This window comes from Ammodytes marinus, assembly GCF_949987685.1.
Source record: "Ammodytes marinus genome assembly, chromosome: 20".
Taxonomy (NCBI): Eukaryota; Metazoa; Chordata; class Actinopteri; order Uranoscopiformes; family Ammodytidae; genus Ammodytes; species Ammodytes marinus.
Genome location: NC_137224.1, coordinates 24,780,671 through 24,800,069, shown reverse-complemented (window position 1 = coordinate 24,800,069; position 19,399 = coordinate 24,780,671). Strand labels below are relative to the sequence as shown.

At 43.4% G+C, this 19,399-nt stretch overlaps 1 protein-coding gene across 1 annotated transcript in view; it reads right to left on the bottom strand.

Moving 5' to 3' along the window:
- The window catches only part of ryr2a (ryanodine receptor 2a (cardiac)), a gene marked incomplete at both ends in the record, with an annotated part of 671,945 nt that overhangs the window by 534,283 nt on the left and 118,263 nt on the right, over nt 1–19,399 (bottom strand). The window contains 3 exons of the mRNA XM_080049015.1: nt 17,210–17,331; nt 17,415–17,579; nt 17,680–17,836. Of these exons, the coding sequence (XP_079905141.1) occupies nt 17,210–17,331; nt 17,415–17,579; nt 17,680–17,836 (444 nt within the window). The remainder of the gene's footprint in view (nt 1–17,209; nt 17,332–17,414; nt 17,580–17,679; nt 17,837–19,399) is intronic.

Here is a 19,399-nt window from a genome sequence, read left to right as displayed (position 1 = left end):
GGCCTATCGGCAGCCCTGAAAGATTATAAGATTTTAATGTGTTCGGTACACAAATAGGCTACGTGCCAAGCTGTTGATCAACTGGACAAAATCAAAGATAGCACACACACACACAGCTGACAAGAGCGCTCCCTCCCTCCGCCGAGTTTTTTTCCCAGAGCAAATTTTTGTTGTCAAGGGTTATCATGGTGACACAAATACGTCACACTTCAGCTAGTAAGTGCATAAACATATGTTTTGAAAACATATCTAGCGAGGAATACATCAGAATATCATTAGGCTATATTCGGTCATTGGTATCTGATCTCTATTTGGTTAGTTTGCTGACGTATTTACCACCGTTGCTATGTAATCCTACATTTCCCATCATCCTTTAGGGCTGGGTGGACCCGTTCGACTCCTATCAGAGTGTCTGCCAATTCAGGGCGCATTCCATTTACAATTCAGGGCCTCCGCCGTAAAACCACAAGTCAGACACATTCACACTGCTGACACTTCCGTTCTGCCCTTTCATAATAAAAGCACTTTACAGGAAGTAGGTTACATTATTCCCCTCCTCCGAAACGTCCCCGTTTCCACACAGAAACATCATAAGGGCCCTTAGGAATAATGGAACCACTTACAGAAACATGCTGCACTACCAAAAAATTAATAAAATAACTTAAATTGAACACATTCTGTATAGGCCTACCCTAAACCTTAAAGCATGTATCATTGTAGCCTACCCACTATTCTAGGGACACTATTTCAGTAAGAAAAATGTGTTTTATAGCCTTTGTGGTTGTATAATTTAAAGCTTCTGATCAAATATGTGGCGGATTATACATGAAATTATAAAACAATTAAATATACAGTTTAAAATGTCACTGAATAGGCTTCTTGAACTTATTAAAGCAGTACTCTACAATGCGTGTGTGCGTGTGCGTGTGTGTGTGTGTGTGTCACATCTTGTAGCCTATCCTGACAGGGATTTGGTTGTTTTCTTTTAGTTAATGATATCAAATGTTGCTATAAATTGTGCATAGCCTATACATAATATAAAACTAGGTGCATATTGATTGTGAATCCTGCAACTGAAAGTATTTGGAAGGAGTAGGCCAGTTACTCAAATGGGAGTAGTTTAAAGATTGCTTTATTCATGATTTTGACCTTAAAAAGGTAGAATTTTAGGCAGTCTTATGAACAGTGCTTAATCAGTGTTTGCGGTGTGGTGTGGCAGTGTTTATTATTTTCTGCATATGCAGTTGACTCAGTATATTGTCCCCTGTCTTAATGGTAAGTGGTCTTGACGGCGGTTTGTCCACCACACACTTGGCATGATATACAGGTGAAACTCGAAAAATTAGAATATCGTGCAAAAGTTCATTTATTTTAGTAATTCAACTTTATAGGTGAAAATAATATCTTATACAGACTCATTACATACAAAGTGAGATATGTGAAGCCTTTATTTTTTATAATTGTGATTATTATGGCTTACAGTTTATAAAAACCCCAAATTCAAAATCTCAGAAAATTTGAATATTACATAAAATCAATAAAAAAAGGATTTGAAATACAGAAATGTCGGCCCTCTAGAAAGTATAATCATGCATATGTACTAAGTACTTGGTTTGGGCCCCTTTTGCATGAATTATTGCCTAAATGCGGCGTGGCATGGATGCTATCAGCCTGTGGCACTGCTGAGGTGTTATGGAAGCCCAGGTTGCTTTGATGTGGCCTTCAGCTCGTCTGTATTGTTGGGTCTGGTGTGTATCATCTTCCTCTTGACAATAGTCCATAGTTTCTCTATGGAGTTCAGGTCAGGAGAGTTGTCTGGCCATTCATGCAGAGTAATACCATGGTCAGTCAACCAGTTACCAGTGGTTTATGGTACCGTGGGCAGGTGCCAAATCTAGCTGGAAATTGTCATCTCCATAAAGCTTGTCAACAGACAGAAGCATGAAGTGCTCTAAAATCTTCTGGTAAATGGCTGTGGTGACTTTGGACTTGATAACACAGTGGACCAACAGCAGCAGATGACATGATACCTCAAATCATCACTGATCCAAATTAAATGTTGCGTTTGATTTGGAAATCAAGGTTCCACAGTCTAGAGGAAGAGTGGAGGGGCACAAAATCCAAGGGGCTCGAAGACCACTGTCAAGTTTCAACAGTCAGTGATGATTTGAGGCACCATGTCATCTGATGGTGTTGGTCCACTGTGTTATCAAGTCCAAAGTCACCACAGCTGTCTACCAGGAGATTTTAGAGCACTTCATGCTTCTGTCTGTTGACAAGCTTTATGGAGATGCTGAATTACTTTTTCCAGCAAGACTTGACACCTGTCCACAGTGCCAAAACCACAAGTAACTGGTTGACTGACCATGGTATTACTGTGTTGATTGGCCAGACAACTCTCCTGACCTGAACCCAATAGAGAAACTATGGACTATTGTCAAGAGGAAGATGATACACACCAGACCCAACAATACCGACGAGCTGAAGGCCACTATCAAAGCAACCTGGGCTTCCATAACACCTCAGCAGTGCCACAGACTGATAGCATCCATGCCACACCGCATTTAGGCAATAATTTGTGCAAAAGGGGCCCAAACCAAGTACTTAGTACATATGCATGATTATGCTTTATAGAGGGCCGACATGTCTGTATTTAAAATCCTTTTTTTATTGATTTTATGTAATATTCTAATTTTCTGAGATTTTGAATTTGGGGTTTTCATAAGCTGTAAGCCATAATAATCACAATTATAACAAATAAAGGCTTGAAATATCTCACTTTGAATGTAATGAGTCTATATAATATATTAGTTTCACCATTTAGGTTGAATTACTGAAATAAATGAACTTTTGCACGATATTCAAATTTTTCGAGTTTCACCTGTATTGATAAGAGATGTATTCTTGTTCTTTTCATACGGGCAGCGACATTCAACCTGTGTATCGCGCTGGACCTGTGGTGTGGCATTGGGCGAGGAAGCCTTGACAGCGCCCTGATTTAATCTGCAAGGTTAAGATCTCTCTATAACAGTTTTTCCAATGACTCTAGCCTATTTTGTTCAAACTGCCTTTGTATTTCACATCCCTCAATTAGCACCTGTCACTTTCACATGGGCCTATTTTAATTAAATATTCAGATGATTCAGCAGATGCAAGGTGTGTCAGTTCTGTGTGCAGTTCACGGGACAGTTTACAGGGACAGGGAACAGGTGGACAGTAGTGTTATGGCATGGTAGGAGCTACACACCTCTTAAATGTAACCAAGGTTGGGAGATGGATATGGATTTTGGGAGGACCAGGAGGACTAGGCTGAATCTCCATTCTGGGAGAAGAGGTTGAGTTGATGGAGGGCTACAGAAACCTGGGCATTTAATTAAACAACAGACTGCAAATGTAACATGGAGGTTGTGCATGGAGGGACCGAGCAGACTCTACTTCATGAGCAAATCCTTGTTAACCTGTTTAAGCCCAGTTGGTTGTGGAGATAATGATAATGCACAAGCTGCTGAAGATGATGGACAGCATCACCTTCAGCTATTTGACCACTACAGAAAGTCATTCCTGATACAATCCACAATAACTGCTGCTACAATGCCACAATTTCCCTATGGCAATAAATAAAGTACATTATCCATCTATAAGTCCATCCATCCATGCAGGTATATTTAAACAACGCCTATGCATATGGGTTCTGTATTATAATCTCTGAAGGACACACCTTTTGGTTTACTATTTCCACAAGAAAACAAATGAGCAAACAAAAAGCTTAATTTTCCATATTGGGCCTTCAAATTGATCAGAAAATCAACCTTGCGGTAAAGAACACCATCTGAATACATTGCTGGAAAGGTGCTAATGTTGAGAGTGTGAAGATTGTACAATTTTACATTTAAACACACCTACAATTCACCACCATGCTTTTGATTAGATTTAATTTATTTGCACAATAAAAACAACAAAGAACATTGGCCACAGAAATATAAAATATAAAAACATTTTTAAAAGGCAACATATTGTGCATGTGAGATATATATATAAAAAAGTTGTGAATGATATCTTACTTCAAAGATCATTTAATGTAAAATACTGAAGAAAATAAAAGTAATTTAATCCACAAGGTTATACAGAGGTAAAAAGACAAGCAAAGTGGGTTGTAGTTTTCCTGCTTATTTAACTGTAAAGGCCGCCTACAACACCTTATTCGTGATAACCATCAAACTACATCGTGCACATTTACTGAGTGACGATTGTGTTTCATTTCTCACAAACAACAATGATCATCTCACAACGATTTATGCTCTTCGTAGCTCAGGGCTGCCGATATAGGCTCGTTTCGCGTCATGTGACATTCCTCGACATTGATTGGTTTGTAGAGGGGCGTGCGTATGACGTCACCCTACATCAGGTCGGCAATACGTCATCTAGACGGAACTCTCGTGGCAATACTCAAAGACAGCGCGATCATTCAAAATAAGCGTTATAGCTCAAATCTGCAATGTCCTGAGCTGTTGTGTGGTTTACAAAGTAAAAAAAAACATCATGGTTTTATTCCCTTGCCATGCCCCCAAAAATTCCCCTAAAGAAGGGCTGTATGACAGCAGGAAGCTCCCGGCTGCGCTCTGCATTCAGTGGGAGTTTGCTATCGTAAAGAACAATTAGTTCACGTGTAATCAGCTTACATAGAGACTCAATGAGGTGAATATATACATCAGGGCATGATATCTCTGGCCAATGGGTCGGATCATTGCGCCAGATTGACGCTGAGAGACTAGACACACATATGGTTTTAGATTGATCAAATTAATCATTTATAAGTGTCTTTAACGTTATCCAGCTGGCAGAGTTGTTGTAAAGGATCTTAACATTGTGTCTGTCGGTCAAATTGTAACTTATTTACCTCTGATCGTTTTCTTTTTGTGCTGTTTTGGACCGCAATTTTGCATTATAGTCAAAATCGCTTTGTTTTCCACCCAAAGGGGGCGTGGCCATGTCGGAACGTCTATTGCCTTCACCAGTTTGTTTGAATGAATGAATGAATGAAGAAACATGTGAACATATCTATGGAACATATTAATTTCCTGCAGCGCTGTAGTTCAGGCAGCCGCCCAGACAACGCACACTTCAACCAAACATAATCCTAGAGGTACATAAATGGCAAAAAATAGGCTGAGAACGAACGTATGCGATATGTTTATTAAAACGTAATCAATACGTTTTGTAGCCAAACGTAATTGAGAATCCCGAACAGTTCTAGGCTGAGAACGAGCTTGTTTGCGATATGTTCATTAGAACGTAATCACGGACAAAATACGTTTGTCAGTCAAACGTAATTGAGAATGCCGAATAGTCCTCTGGGAACGTAATTTTGATGAGACAGGGTTGCTCTGTGGACACACTGTTTTGGACATCGTGAGAAGATAACAAGTGTCATATATTTGACATAATAATGATAAAATTCAATTTAAGGGGATAATTGTACAATTTTAAATACTTTTATTTCTAAAGATAACAGCAGTTACATATGGAAGACGGCCTTTTGTCCCGGTTCTCAAGAATCACTGATAAATTATATGTTGGAGGTTAGAACTTCTTTTTATTAATAATTCATCAGTTCTAATGAATGCTGCAACTCAAAGCTGAGTATTCACATTGGATGTCTTGATCATGATGATGTGCAGCCCATCTCTTTTTTTTTGGTTCATTGCATCAGTATGAATTGTGAATCACGATGGATGAGCTGCTGAGCTGCCTTTACAATAGGGCTTGTGTGCTTGCAACTGCAAAGTGCTTGGTCTTAACTCTCCTAACCCTCCTGTGTCAGTAGCGTCTGAACATCTCTCCATGAGAGCCCGCAATGAATTTGCCTCCTTCTTTTCTGACAAAATTCACAACATTAGACAAGCTGTCACTGCATCAATACCAAGAGTGACAGTGTGCAGTGAGAAAGACAAGCAGGCAGACAGACAGAGAGAGCCAGAGAGGCCGTAATTTCATGATTTTGCATTTTGACTGAAGTGATCATAACTGCCTAGCAGGGCCGCTGCTAAGCTTTTGGGTGCCCTAAGCTTAAATTGTCAGTGAGCCATAAAATACATTTCAAAGTTAAGGTTCACAGGTTTTATTTAAACATGCTCCCTTAGCGCTTACAAACCAACACATTTTTCTAAAAATCGTCAAAATTAGATGGGGGAGAAAAAATAAAAATAAATAATATAAAATATTTTAAAATAATGTGCTAAATGAGGTTATAATCCTTCTTCCTTTTAGCATGGATAGTAATAATAATAATAATGGATTGGATTTATATAGCGCTTTTCAAGGCACTCAAAGACGCTTTACAGGGTTCCAGGTTCCATTCATTCACACACACAGTCATACTGGTGGTGGTAAACTACCATAGTAGCCACAGCTGCCCTGGGGCAGACTGACAGAAGCGTGGCTGCCATCCGGCCACCACCTCAAACATACAGCAGTAATACACATTCATACGAGGCAAGGTGGGTGAAGTGTCTTGCCCAAGGACACAATAACCATGACACTGGTGGCAGAGCGGGGATCGAACCGCCAACCCTTGGATCATTGGCCAACCCGCTTAACCACCTGAGCCACAGTTGCCCCCGTGACTGAGTGTGCAGTGGAGGGATAAAGATAGACAGATATAGGAAGGAGGAGATAGCTTTATTTTATTATTTAGTTCAATTATCACTGGCACCATAAATCCGACTTCCCAGTACAACTCGAATGCAGACTGACTCCCGCTGACCGGAGCCGATCAGCTGGTCCAAACGGCTGTATACCACGGAGATGAAAACGAAACTGAAACTTAACTATCGCCTGGCTGGGCTGAATTTGAGTTGGAGCAGCAAAATATAGCCTAAATTCATAAATATTGTTAATAAATAGATGCGATGTGTTGTGTGATTTTCGTCAGTAGCCAATAGTAGACCTAGATGCTGCGCTCTGAATGCCACAAACTGTTCTGTAATACACTATCGCCGACACTCCTGGCGTATTTTTTTATTATTTTTATTTATTTATTATTATTATTTTTTTTTATTGACGTTATTTTTGGCAAACCACACAACTTTTGGGTGGTCACGTGGTCTTAAAAAATCAACAAAACCCACCTCATGTGTATTTGAACCAATGACGGTGTATTATATGCTGCGCACGCCATGAAAATGAGATAAAGTAACAATGCTGCGCTATGCAGCAGCCGGCAGGAGAAACATTGTGGCGTTGCGCAGCAGCCTTCATCAATGGGTTAAAGGGATAGTTTGGGATTTTGGACATAGGGCCTGATTCCCAAGTTAGCCTTAGTGTTCTTTATCATCGGAGACAGTTTTCAACACATTTCATTCAGTCCTTCTAGTTGCAGAGTTTGCTCGTGCTAGGATAGCGCACAGGATTGGGGTCTAATTAGCCTGCTAGTAAAACAGTCTTACCAACTCCACAGTACACCCGAGGCCAATCAATTATAACGCCAGACTATAGATGTAAATGTCTGTGTTGATAGAATAATGTTAGAAATAAAACCAACCTTGCATATTGCATTTTGAGGGGCTTGCTGTGTCTCAGCAGCAGCGTTATATTCCTGGTAGTAGGCTTCGGTAGCGGCGGACTGATATTACCTAGGTTAAAGGCTCTATAATAGTTTGTTTATCTACCGCTGTCATTGCTACAGACGCAGAGTACAGTGCACAAAGGAATTTTATTAGCCTATTCAATTAACAAGATATGGCCATGTTTGGAGGACTTAGCGAAGCGTCTGCTTTTGAAGACGATTATGAGGAATTTGTTGTATCCAACACTAATCTCCACTAACGTTGTCATCAATCTGTCAGTAGGCTAACATTATGAAAGGGGCCAGCTTTATTAGCTAGTGTAGCCTACCAAAAGTTATTACCTGTTCATCAGTGCCTGTTGGTGCATCTGAAAAGACGGATGGCACCGCTTCGTTTGCAGTGATTTATTGCTCTTTAGATTGCGGGGGTTTCTCGAAGTCGTCCGGTCTGAAATTATCGTTACAAATACTCCGTTTTTATGTCCAAACCAGCGGCAACAAGCCACTGGAAATTGGTGGAAACTTTGTGCTGCACATCGATAGGGTTTATTTTTACAATTCCTAAATGCACACTGAACCACCGTGTTGCCTAGTCCTTCGTTTCCGCTTCTGTCCCACGCTGCTCTGTTTACTTTCTGCTGTAGTGATTCGGTTACACAACTAGCCGGAGCAAAGTAAAATTCCGCTGCTGCTGAGAAAGTAGTCCCTCAAAATGCGATGAGTTTATTATGCACATTGGAGAGAAAAGTGACAATACTTCACTTCATTTTGGCGCACCATGGACAGAGAGCGGAGGTCTAATTGTCAACACACACACACACGCACACACACACACACACACACGCACATACACACACACACACACACACACAATATGTAGACGGTATACATTTGACTATATCAAAACGTGAACATTTCCAAGACACAATGCCGCCTACACTTGAGGAGAACTCTGTTTGGCTGTATTGGCTGGTCTGATGAAGGCTATTATGAGTCGCAAAGAGTAATTTGCACCGGATTAGACTATGTCCGCGTTCTCCAGTGACTCCATATGATCGGATCTTGAAGCACTCACAATAGTGCAGGCAAAATATGAAATTCAACCGGATTTAATTATGCGAACTTTCTATTTTTCTTCACTTGGAGGGAGAAAAAGCGCTGTTCCCGTGTGCTCTGGCAGCACTACACCTGTGCCCGGCGTGGGCCTCAAACTGCGTCTTAATAGAAAAGATAACTGCAGGTCATATGACAAAACTAGCGATCGGACTAGGTTAGTAAAGCCTAATTCACCCTTTCAGCCTTTCCCAGGAAGGGATCGTGTGTGAATAAAACACAGAGTCTGGACTGGCGTATTTTTGGACTGGCGTATTTTTAATATAGCAGAACTTCTGTGCAAGCTGGAGCCGTCGGCAGAAATTTTGTTGTGTGCAAAACACACAATGACAATAAAGACTTCTTGAATCTTGAATCTTCCTTTGCTGTGCGCTGGGGAGAAACGCTGGTAACTGTTCTGCTCCAGATCTGCACATTGGACAGCCCCACGCGATCCTGACAGTTTTGCTGCTATTTAGTTAAAATTTGTGATTTTTTGGGTGCAATAGATGAATAACATGTGCCGTCGGGTGAAGCCTCTTATCTCTCTCGACCGTGTGCGAGGCAAAACAAATCAGACGCTGTTTCTCCCCAGCGCACAGCAGAGGAATTTCTGCTATAATTAGAATTCACCAGTGCAGACTCTCCTCAAACTATTAGTTTAATTTAGTTTTTATAATCAGCGATCGATTGTTTCATTTGTACACAGAGACAAACATGTAGGCATGTAGCGGTGTGGCACATTTACGCACGAAAGCTTCCCTCAGAACGGAAGAGAAAAAAATTTGCTTTTTTATTTAATTATTATTATTGTAGTCCAGACTGTGTTTTATTCACAAACGATCCCTTCCTGGGAAAGGATGAAAGTGTGAATGAGGCTTTACTAACTTAGTCCAATCGCTAGTTTTGTCATATGACCTGCAGTTATATTTTCTATTAAGACACAGTTTGAGGCTCAAGGCTCAATACATTCATCACTGAAATAACAAATTCTCAATTCATCCACAGCATTCCATTATATTCTAGTAAGAACAAAACAAGAAAATCAAGCAGACATTTTGAAAGTACGGGCAGCCCTGCGCATGCCGCCAATCCCCGCGTCGGCGGCGCCCCGCCCGTTGGCCGGGCTAGAACACTTCTACGAACCTCTGCCGCGGGCTTTCCGAATTCGAGTCCCGAGTTGGGGCCGATCGAAGGTTGCAATCGTGGCTTAGCAAAGACGTTTTCGTTAAGGGCGGCCAAGTTTTTTGAGCTATCTGGCTAAAACGTTATTTAGAAAGTACGGGCCGCCCGTGCAAATCGGGGAAGAAAAAAAATCACGGCCGACCCCTGTGGTCCGAGAGACTTTATCGTAGAGCAACATGAGCTGTACATGTCTGACAAATGATAAGTCAATCGGAGTCAGGGGGAAAGGGGCGTGGCCTGTCAAACATTGCATCGGCGAATTACGGTTTGCGCATTTGTGGCGCCCCCTATGGGTTAACCTCGACAAGCTTAGAGGGCCACACTACCACATGTCTTCTGCACGTATCCTGCAAGTTTCACGATGATAGGACCTACGGTCAATGAGTTATGGCCAACGTGTTATTAAGCCCCGCCCCTGCGTAAACGTTTTAGTCAATGGCGGCCATGTTTTCCAAGCTATCCTACTAATATTTTTCGGAGACGTGCGTCATAGTCCCCCGGGGCTTCGTGAGACATTTGGAGTTGATAGAGTGAAACTTGAGAAAGTTGTGGATAAAACCCTGTTTTTCAGTTTATGCTAATTAGCCGAAATTATTTCCAGGTTGGCTCTCAAGGTCCAAGAGGCTTTTTTGTAGTGCACCCTAAAATACACCTGTGTGAGAAATTTCAAGTCAATCGGACTTACGGTGTGCGGGGCGTGGCCTCTCAAACTTTCTTCAGTCGGGGCCTAATAACAGCGCCCCCTAGCGGAAATTAAAAAAAAATTCCGAGAGGCAATATTGTAGAGCACTATGAGCTGTACAAGTGTAATCAATTTCAAGTCAATCGGAGTCGGGTGACTTTTGTGGCGCCTGTTACGACCCTGGGCCGCATCTTCCTGGTTCTGTGCTGTTTTCCTTTTGTTTTCCTTTTGTTTGGTGTGTGAGTGAGACCTCTCTGTGTGAGTGAGCATTTATACAGGTACAGGTGCGGGTGATTTGGCCATGATGAGGAGAGGGAGGTGATTGGCCACTATCAGCCCAGGTGCAGTTAAAGGCTCCACCGGAGCCACTCAGCGGGGGGGATGGTTGACAGCAGCAGCACCCACTCACGACTCCCTAAACCACTTCAATTATTCTTTGTCATGTGTTAATTATTATTCAGTTGTAGGGGTGAGTTGCCGTTTATTTTGCAGAGTTTGTCTCTTGATTTTGTTAATGTTTAGGTTAGGGTTTGCTCGTGCTTTTGTTTCCAGTTAGGTTGTTTTGGCGTTAACTCACCCTGAAGATGATTGCTGCTTCTGTTTCATTATTGCTCAGTTTAAAATAAATTACCATTTATTTTACTTTAGAAAAGTTGTTGTGTGGTGGTTTGGGGATCGGGGAGTGGGATTGTAGCATTTATGTTATGCCTCTGGGTTCCCCTAGACTGGGGCATAACATAAATTGGGGGCTCTCGTCCGGTCTTTGCAAAGTACATTTTTTTGTGCTTGCAGAGTAGTAATCCGTCGCTTGTTTTTGGTTGGCAGTTTCTCACAAGATGTCGTTTGATATGGACAGATTTGCGCTGGAGCCTACTGTGGATAAATTGGAACGATGCACAAAAGCAGAGCTAATTTTGATTGCCAGTTTCCATGACATAGCTATTCCAAGAAAGGCTAAAAAAGATGAGCTAAAACAGCTTTTGGTGGAGCAGCTGGTGGTAGGGGGTGGTGATAAAGAGTCTGAAACGGATGGTGCACCTGATGTGTTAGTCGGGGAGATGGGAGCCGGTGCTGCCATTGCCTCACTAGCGTTCAGCAACGGGGCGGTGTTAGGGGCCGAGGCTGCTGCTGCCGCCCCGATGTATGGCACAGATCATATACCGGTGATACAGGCTGGGCATGAGACAATGGATCTCAAGTTGGCGCTCCGCCTAAGAGAGGTGGAGCTGCAGACAAAGACAAAGGAGTGCGAGCTCAAGTCAAAGGAGTGCGAGCTCATGCGTTTACGCATACGGGCTATGGAGGTTGAGAGGTCTCCCGGCACGTCCACCCCCGTGAGTACGCTCCCTTATGCTGCTCCACCTGAGCGGTTCGATGTTAGCAGGCAAATTTGCTTAGTCCCACCATTTAGAGAGGATGATGTTGACTCATATTTTAAAGCTTTTGAACGCATCGCAGCAACGTTGGGGTGGCCGATGGAAGTGTGGTGCCTGTTGCTACAGTGTAAATTGATAGGAAAAGCACAGGAGGTTTGCAATAGTCTGTCCATAGAAGAAAGTCTGAATTATGATATTGTTAAGACCACTGTATTAAGAGCTTACGAATTGGTCCCTGAAGCATACCGACAGAAGTTTAGAGGATGTGAGAAAGCTGCCAAGCAAACTCATGTGGAGTTCGCCCGTGAGAAAACGATTCTCTTTGATAAATGGTTGGCCGCATGTAAAGTTGCAAATTTTGCTCGGCTCCGCGAATTACTCCTGGTGGAGGAGCTCAAAACGTGCCTCCCAGAGAACATTGTTGTCTATTTAAATGAGCAGAAAGTAGAGTCGATGTCAAAAGTGGCCGTGCTCGCCGATGAGTTTGTTTTGACGCACCGAGTTACTTTTTCCACTGCGCGCCGTGAGCAACCGGTGTCGTCAAATTCTGTGAAAAATTATAAAGCGTCACCTCCCAGATCTCCCGCTAACCTGATGTCTCCTGGCAGGCCAGAATGTTATTACTGCCGTGAGACGGGCCATGTTATTGCTCACTGTCCTGTTCTCGGTCGGAAAGAGCAGAGCGCGCGCGACCCCGAAAGTGTGGGTTTGGTTCAGTCAGTTCCTTCTCTGGTGCCTGTCGGCCTAAACGAGAATAAAAACGAGTGTGTGGCTGATATTTTACGGCCTTTCATCCTAAAAGGTTTAGTCTCACTGACAGGAAGGGAGGAAGATCAGGTGCCAATCACTATACTGCGTGACACGGGAGCCACACAGTCGCTCCCGTTAGATAATGTGCTACCGTTCTCAGATAAATCATTCTGTGGTTCGGAGGTCCCTGTGTGGGGCGTAAAAATGAGTATACTTCGAGTACCACTGCACACTGTGTTCTTGCGTTCTCCTCTCGTCTCGGGTCCGGTGAAAATTGGGATACGCGCTAATTTCCCTGTGCGCGGTGTGGCTTTGATTCTTGGAAATGATCTTGCAGGGGGAAAAGTTTTTGCAACCCCCGAAGTGGTTGACAACCCCATCGCTGAGCCTAGTGTTGCTGTTCGTGCTGCTGTCAACATGTCCCTTGTGTTCCCTGCTTGTGCTGTGACACGCACGCAGACGCGCAAGTCTGATGGTGTTGATTTATCTGACTCTTTTCTGTGTTCTGAAAATGATTCTGTGGAAAATGAAATGTCCTGTGTTAAACCTGGAAGATGTGTGCCGGTTAACCTGTTGCCCTCTAACGCTAAGCTCTCTTTTGAAGTCGACAGAACTGAGTTTATCCAAGCCCAGCAGGCCGATCAGACTCTGGTTACTTGCCTCTCTACTGCCGCCAACCCCAGGGTTGGGAATCCCTGTGGGTACAGCATTAATGACGGTGTGTTAATGCGTAAGTGGTATCTACCCTCAGCTGGTGATCTAGGTTGGAAGTCGTGTCAACAAGTTGTCGTGCCTCAAAAATTTCGCTCTCAGGTACTCAGTTTGGCACATGACAGCTTTGCTGACCATCCAGGTGTTAAAAAGACGTACCATTTTATCCGGCGGTACTTCTTTTGGCCTGGATTAAAATATGACGTGACCAAATTTTGTCGCTCGTGCCCTGTCTGTCAGGTTAGTGGCAAACCAAATCAGGTTATTCCTCCTGCTCCGCTGGTCCGCGGGGCCGCGCACAGCGTCTTTTCTGCGTCTCGGATTTGGTGAATCGAACATTTTCTGGGGGAAATGTCCGATTTTTAGGAAGGGGGGTGTTACGACCCTGGGCCGCATCTTCCTGGTTCTGTGCTGTTTTCCTTTTGTTTTCCTTTTGTTTGGTGTGTGAGTGAGACCTCTCTGTGTGAGTGAGCATTTATACAGGTACAGGTGCGGGTGATTTGGCCATGATGAGGAGAGGGAGGTGATTGGCCACTATCAGCCCAGGTGCAGTTAAAGGCTCCACCGGAGCCACTCAGCGGGGGGGATGGTTGACAGCAGCAGCACCCACTCACGACTCCCTAAACCACTTCAATTATTCTTTGTCATGTGTTAATTATTATTCAGTTGTAGGGGTGAGTTGCCGTTTATTTTGCAGAGTTTGTCTCTTGATTTTGTTAATGTTTAGGTTAGGGTTTGCTCATGCTTTTGTTTCCAGTTAGGTTGTTTTGGCGTTAACTCACCCTGAAGATGATTGCTGCTTCTGTTTCATTATTGCTCAGTTTAAAATAAATTACCATTTATTTTACTTTAGAAAAGTTGTTGTGTGGTGGTTTGGGGATCGGGGAGTGGGATTGTAGCATTTATGTTATGCCTCTGGGTTCCCCTAGACTGGGGCATAACAGCGCCCCCTATGGGTTAATGTCGATAAGCTTCAAGGGACATGCTACCACATGACTTCTGCACATACCCAGCAAGTTTGATGATGATAGGACCTATGGTTAAGGAGTTATGGCCAATTAGTTAATAAGCCCTGCCCCTGTGGCGCCCCCTATGGGTTAATCTCGATAAGCTTCGAGGGACATGCTACCACATGACTTCTGCACATACCCAGCAAGTTTGATGATGATAGGACCTACGGTTAAGGAGTTATGGCCAATTTGTGGATAGGCCCCGCCCCTGTGGCGCCCCCTATGGGTTAATCGCGATAAGCTTCGAGGGACATGCTACCACATGACTTCTGCACATACCCAGCAAGTTTGATGATGATAGGACCTACGGTTAAGGAGTTATGGCCAATTTGTTAATAAGCCCCGCCCCTGCGTAAACATTTTGGGCAATGGCGGCAAAAAAAATAATCATGGTTGACCCCTATGGTCCGACAGGCTATAAAGGTAAAGGGGAGGAGCCTAACGTGGTAAAGGGGAGGAGCTTAATATGGTAAGGGGAGGAGCCTAATGCTGTAAAGGGGAGGAGCCTAACATGGTAAAGGGGAGGATCCTAACACTGTAAAGGGGGAGCCTAACGTGGTAAAGGGGAGGAGCCTAATGTTGTAAAGGGGAGGAGCCTAACATGATAAAGGGGAGGAGCATAATGTTGTAAAGAGGAGGGGCTTAATATGTAAAGGGGAGGAGCCTAATGTTGCAAAGGGGAGGAGCCTACTGTTGTAAATGGGAGGAGCCTAACATGGTAAAGGGGAGGAGCCTAATGTTGTAAATGGGAGGAGCCTAACATGGTAAAGGGGAGGAGCCTAATGTTGTAAAGGGGAGGAGCCTATCGTGATAAAGGGGAGGCGCCTACTGTTGTAAAGAGGAGGAGCTTAATATGTAAAGGGGAGGAGCCTAATGTTGTAAATGGGAGGAGCCTGACATGGTAAAGGGGGAGCCTAATGTGGTAAAGGGGAGGAGCCTAATGTTGTAAATGGGAGGAGCCTAACATGGTAAAGGGGAGGAGCCCAATGTTGTACAGGGGAGGAGCCTAATGTTGTAAAGGGGAGGAGCCTATTGTGATAAAGGGGAGGTGCCTACTGTTGTAAATGGGAGGAGCCTAACATGGTAAAGGGGGGGAGCCTAATGTTGTAAAGGGGGGGAGCCTAATGTTGTAACTGGGAGGAGCCTAACATGGTAAAGGGGAGGAGCCTAATGTTGCAAAGGGGAGGAGTCTAATGTTGCAAAGGGGAGGAGTCTAATGTTGCAAAGGGGAGGAGCTTAATATGGTAAAGGGAGGAGCCTAATGTGGTAAAGGGGAGGAGCCTAACGTGGTAAAGGGGAGGAGTCTGATGTGGTAAAGGGGAGGGGCGTAATGCTGTGAAGGGGAGGAGCCTAACATGGTAAAGGTGAGGAGCTTAATGTGGTAAAGGGGAGGAGCCTAACATGGTAAAGGGGAGGAGCTTAATGTGGAGAAGGGGAGGAGCTTAATTATGTAAATGGGAGGAGCCTAATGTGGTAAAGGGGAGGAGCCTAATGATGTGAAGGGGAGGAGCCTAACATGGTAAAGGGGAGGAGCTTAATGTGGAGAAGGGGAGGAGTCTAACATGGTGAAGGGGAGGGGCCTAACGTGGTAAATGGGAGGAGCTTAATGATGTAAAGGGGAGGAGCCTAACGTGGCAAAGGGGAGGATCTTAATGTTGTAAGTGGGAGGAGCCTAGTGTGGTAAAGGGGAGGGGCCTAACATGGTAAAGGGGAGGAGCTTAATGCAGTAAATAGGATATATAGTAGAGCACCATGAGCTGTACAAGTGTAAGAAATTTCAAGTCAATCAGAGTCAGGGAGCATTTGTGGGTTAATCTCGATAAGCTTCCAGGGACATGCTACCACAAGACTTCTGCACATACCCAGCAAGTTTGATGATGATAGGACCTATGGTTAAGGAGTTATGGCCAATTTGTTAATAAGCCCCGCCCCTGCGTAAAAGTTTTGGGCAATGGCGGCGAAAAAAATAATCATGGCTGACCCCTATTGTCCGAGAGGTTATATTGTAGAGCACCATGAGCTGTACATGTGTAAGAAATGTCAAGTCAATCAGAGTCAGGGGGCATTTGTGGCGCCCCCTATGGGTTAATCTCGATAAGCTTCAACGGACATGCTACCACATGACTTCTACACATACCCAGCAAGTTTGATGATGATAGGACCTAATGGTTAAGGAGTTATGGCCAATTTGTTGATAGGCCCCGCCCCTTCGTAAACTTTTTGGCGGCCATGTTTTTCAAGTTGTCCTACTGATCTTTTACGGGTATGTTTATTGTAGTCCCCCGGGGCTTCACGAGAAATTTGGTGTTGATACAGTAAAATTTCAGAAAGTTGTGGAGAACACCCTGTTTTTTAGTTTATGCTAATTAGCGGGAAATATTCCCTGGCGGACTTATATGGTCCCAGACGCTTTTTTGGAGAGCACCCTAACATACACCTGTGTGAGAAATTTCAGTAATTTAGTATGTTAAAGTATACTTTTTTTTTGCCTGGGTATTCCTGACCCCGGCTCGTTTTCCTTTGGGTCTTTTCCTCTTATTGGAGTTAGCGTGTCCCCCGTTGCTGTTTACGTTGTTGTTGTCAGCTCTCCGCAGTATCTCGCTCAGCCAGTTGGTGATTTCGCCGTTGAATAGACCGCTTGTACAATTTATCCTGATGCCAATAAGTGACTGCTGATCATATGTGATTGCACAAAGAGCAGGTTGTGCTAAAATATAAAAAATAACAATATACAAGACAATATAAAAACAAACTGCCGGAGCTGGTACAAAGGCAGCCTACTTCACCGGAGCCATGGCAACCAAAGTGTGTGTGTGTGTGTGTGTGTGTAATTATCTACCTGATGAATAGGTTGAAGAGAAAGACAGTACTGCGGATGACTCTGGCGGTGCGACTCTCCTCATGTTGTGAGCGTGACAGCGTCAGCCCGTCATCCATGTGACCCTCATGGTGCATGATGGCCTGGAACAAACACACCTCTACTTAGATATTTTTGATTGACAGCCCTAGTAAACGATATTCTCAGATGAGCAGTTGTACAGTACCTTTCTCTGAACTCCACTCATGCGTGCACACTTGGCATCAACAGTCTGATATGTGAGCCACAGACAGGTTTCCACATGTTGGATGTAACACACAGAGTCGCCATACTTAATATCAGGAACACCCATACCATCCACCTCCTTTTTCAGACCAGTATCCAACTTTTCCTGAAGGAGAGAGAAAGGAAGACATGAGATATCATTAGTACCATAATGAAGCTAGCATACAGCATAGCCTACAGTGTTGTGTATGTTGTTGACTCTGTACCTTGGAAGACCTCAAGCAGAAGGCTGTGGACTTAACGTCAGCCTGCTCTTTGTCCATCAGCAGCAGAGATCTGTCTTCTATCAGACTGAGGTACTTTCCTGTGGTCACATGTCTCAGTCGAAAGGGCTGGCCCCAGCGGATATGACTTCCACTCCACCTGCACACAAAGACAGTAAGAGATTGTGTAGATAGAAATAGTACTATAGAAATATTACTTCTCTTTGTTGTTGTTTCTACTTTGCATTGCTTTGTTTGACACAAGATAATTGGAAATGAGGCCAGGGTGCCCCCACAATGATACTTCAGTATAAATAAAGCTTGTATGAATAAAGAACTAAATGCAAACACAGCAAATATCAAACCTAAATGAAAACATACCTGGAAAAATCAACAAATAAGTTAGAAGTAGGTGATTAAAATAAATAAACCATACGCACTAAATAAAGTATATTCATAGCTGCACTAAATTGAACCATTTATTTTAAACCATGGTTCATTCATACAGTATATACTGTACCTGAAGTTGTGTTTACAGCTTGTTCTGCTGCCCCCAAGTGGGCAAAAATATCAATACAGGTTTAACATGGGGGTTGATCTACTAAAATCAAAATAAAGAGTGCTCAATTGCGTGAGCATCCTAACAGATTGTGCGTTTGGTTTGTGGGCATTTTGCGGCTGATCAACAGTAATTGTGAACATGGCAACAGTGCAAACAGGGCAGAGGCAGTAGATGTAAATGAGGATTACTGGTTTCCACATTTGTTTGGAGAGCTGAGGGACCACAAGCGCAACAAGAAATGTAATGCCATGAACTTAATGATTTTTAGCAAGTTCCAATGGCACCTCTAATCCCATGGCATTGCATTTCTCTTTAGCACGAGACCATCATTGCGCACCCTTAGTAGATCAGGGGCCTATTTCAGGTAGCTGGTTTTACATACTCTGGGTTTAATCCTGCGCTCTGAGTTGGTCAACTCAGAGCGCAGGGTTGACGAGCAACTCTGGGTTTTCGGTTTCAGAACAGTGGATCAGCGTTGGGTTAATCAACTCTGAGCGTGTTCACTCTGGGTGGAGCGTGTGCATAAAAGCCATCGTCAATGGATCGCTGATAACATGATTCACCATGGAAACAGAAGAAACAAATGCTTGATCCTCCCACTTCTCCACTTCTCAAAAAAGAAAAAAAAAGAAAACTTCTCCGCTCCTCCCACTAGAGTAAGAAATATTAACGAATGAGCTTATGGAGAAGAATGAACGGGGATATTGTCTCATAACCCTGATCTAATCACTTCGGCAATTGAGAAAAAAACGGTGCAAAAGTTTTTTGTCAAGAGCATCATTGCTTCCGTATGAGAAGCAAGTCTATTTTAAGAATTAAGTTACGCATATCAGCAGCAACAAAATTATTAAGCTGCCGCTGCAAAGCATTGCTGACAGTGTTTTATATTCGCTGTAGCCTATTATGTAGGCAAGCTATAATAGGCCTACTGTGCAGTAAACAGACTGTCGCTTCTTTTAAATGGGGAGTGAAAGATATTAACGTTTGACACATAAGGTGACAGTTTCCATTGAAGAGCCTGATTGTTTTATTACCAGATCCCTTGTCCTCTAGTGATCACAGTTTAAATTATTATATTGTTTCTATATTCATATTGGGCTATTTAACGAGGCTTGTCTGTGACTTTGGGATGACACAAGTGAACAGTAACGATCGCGTGCA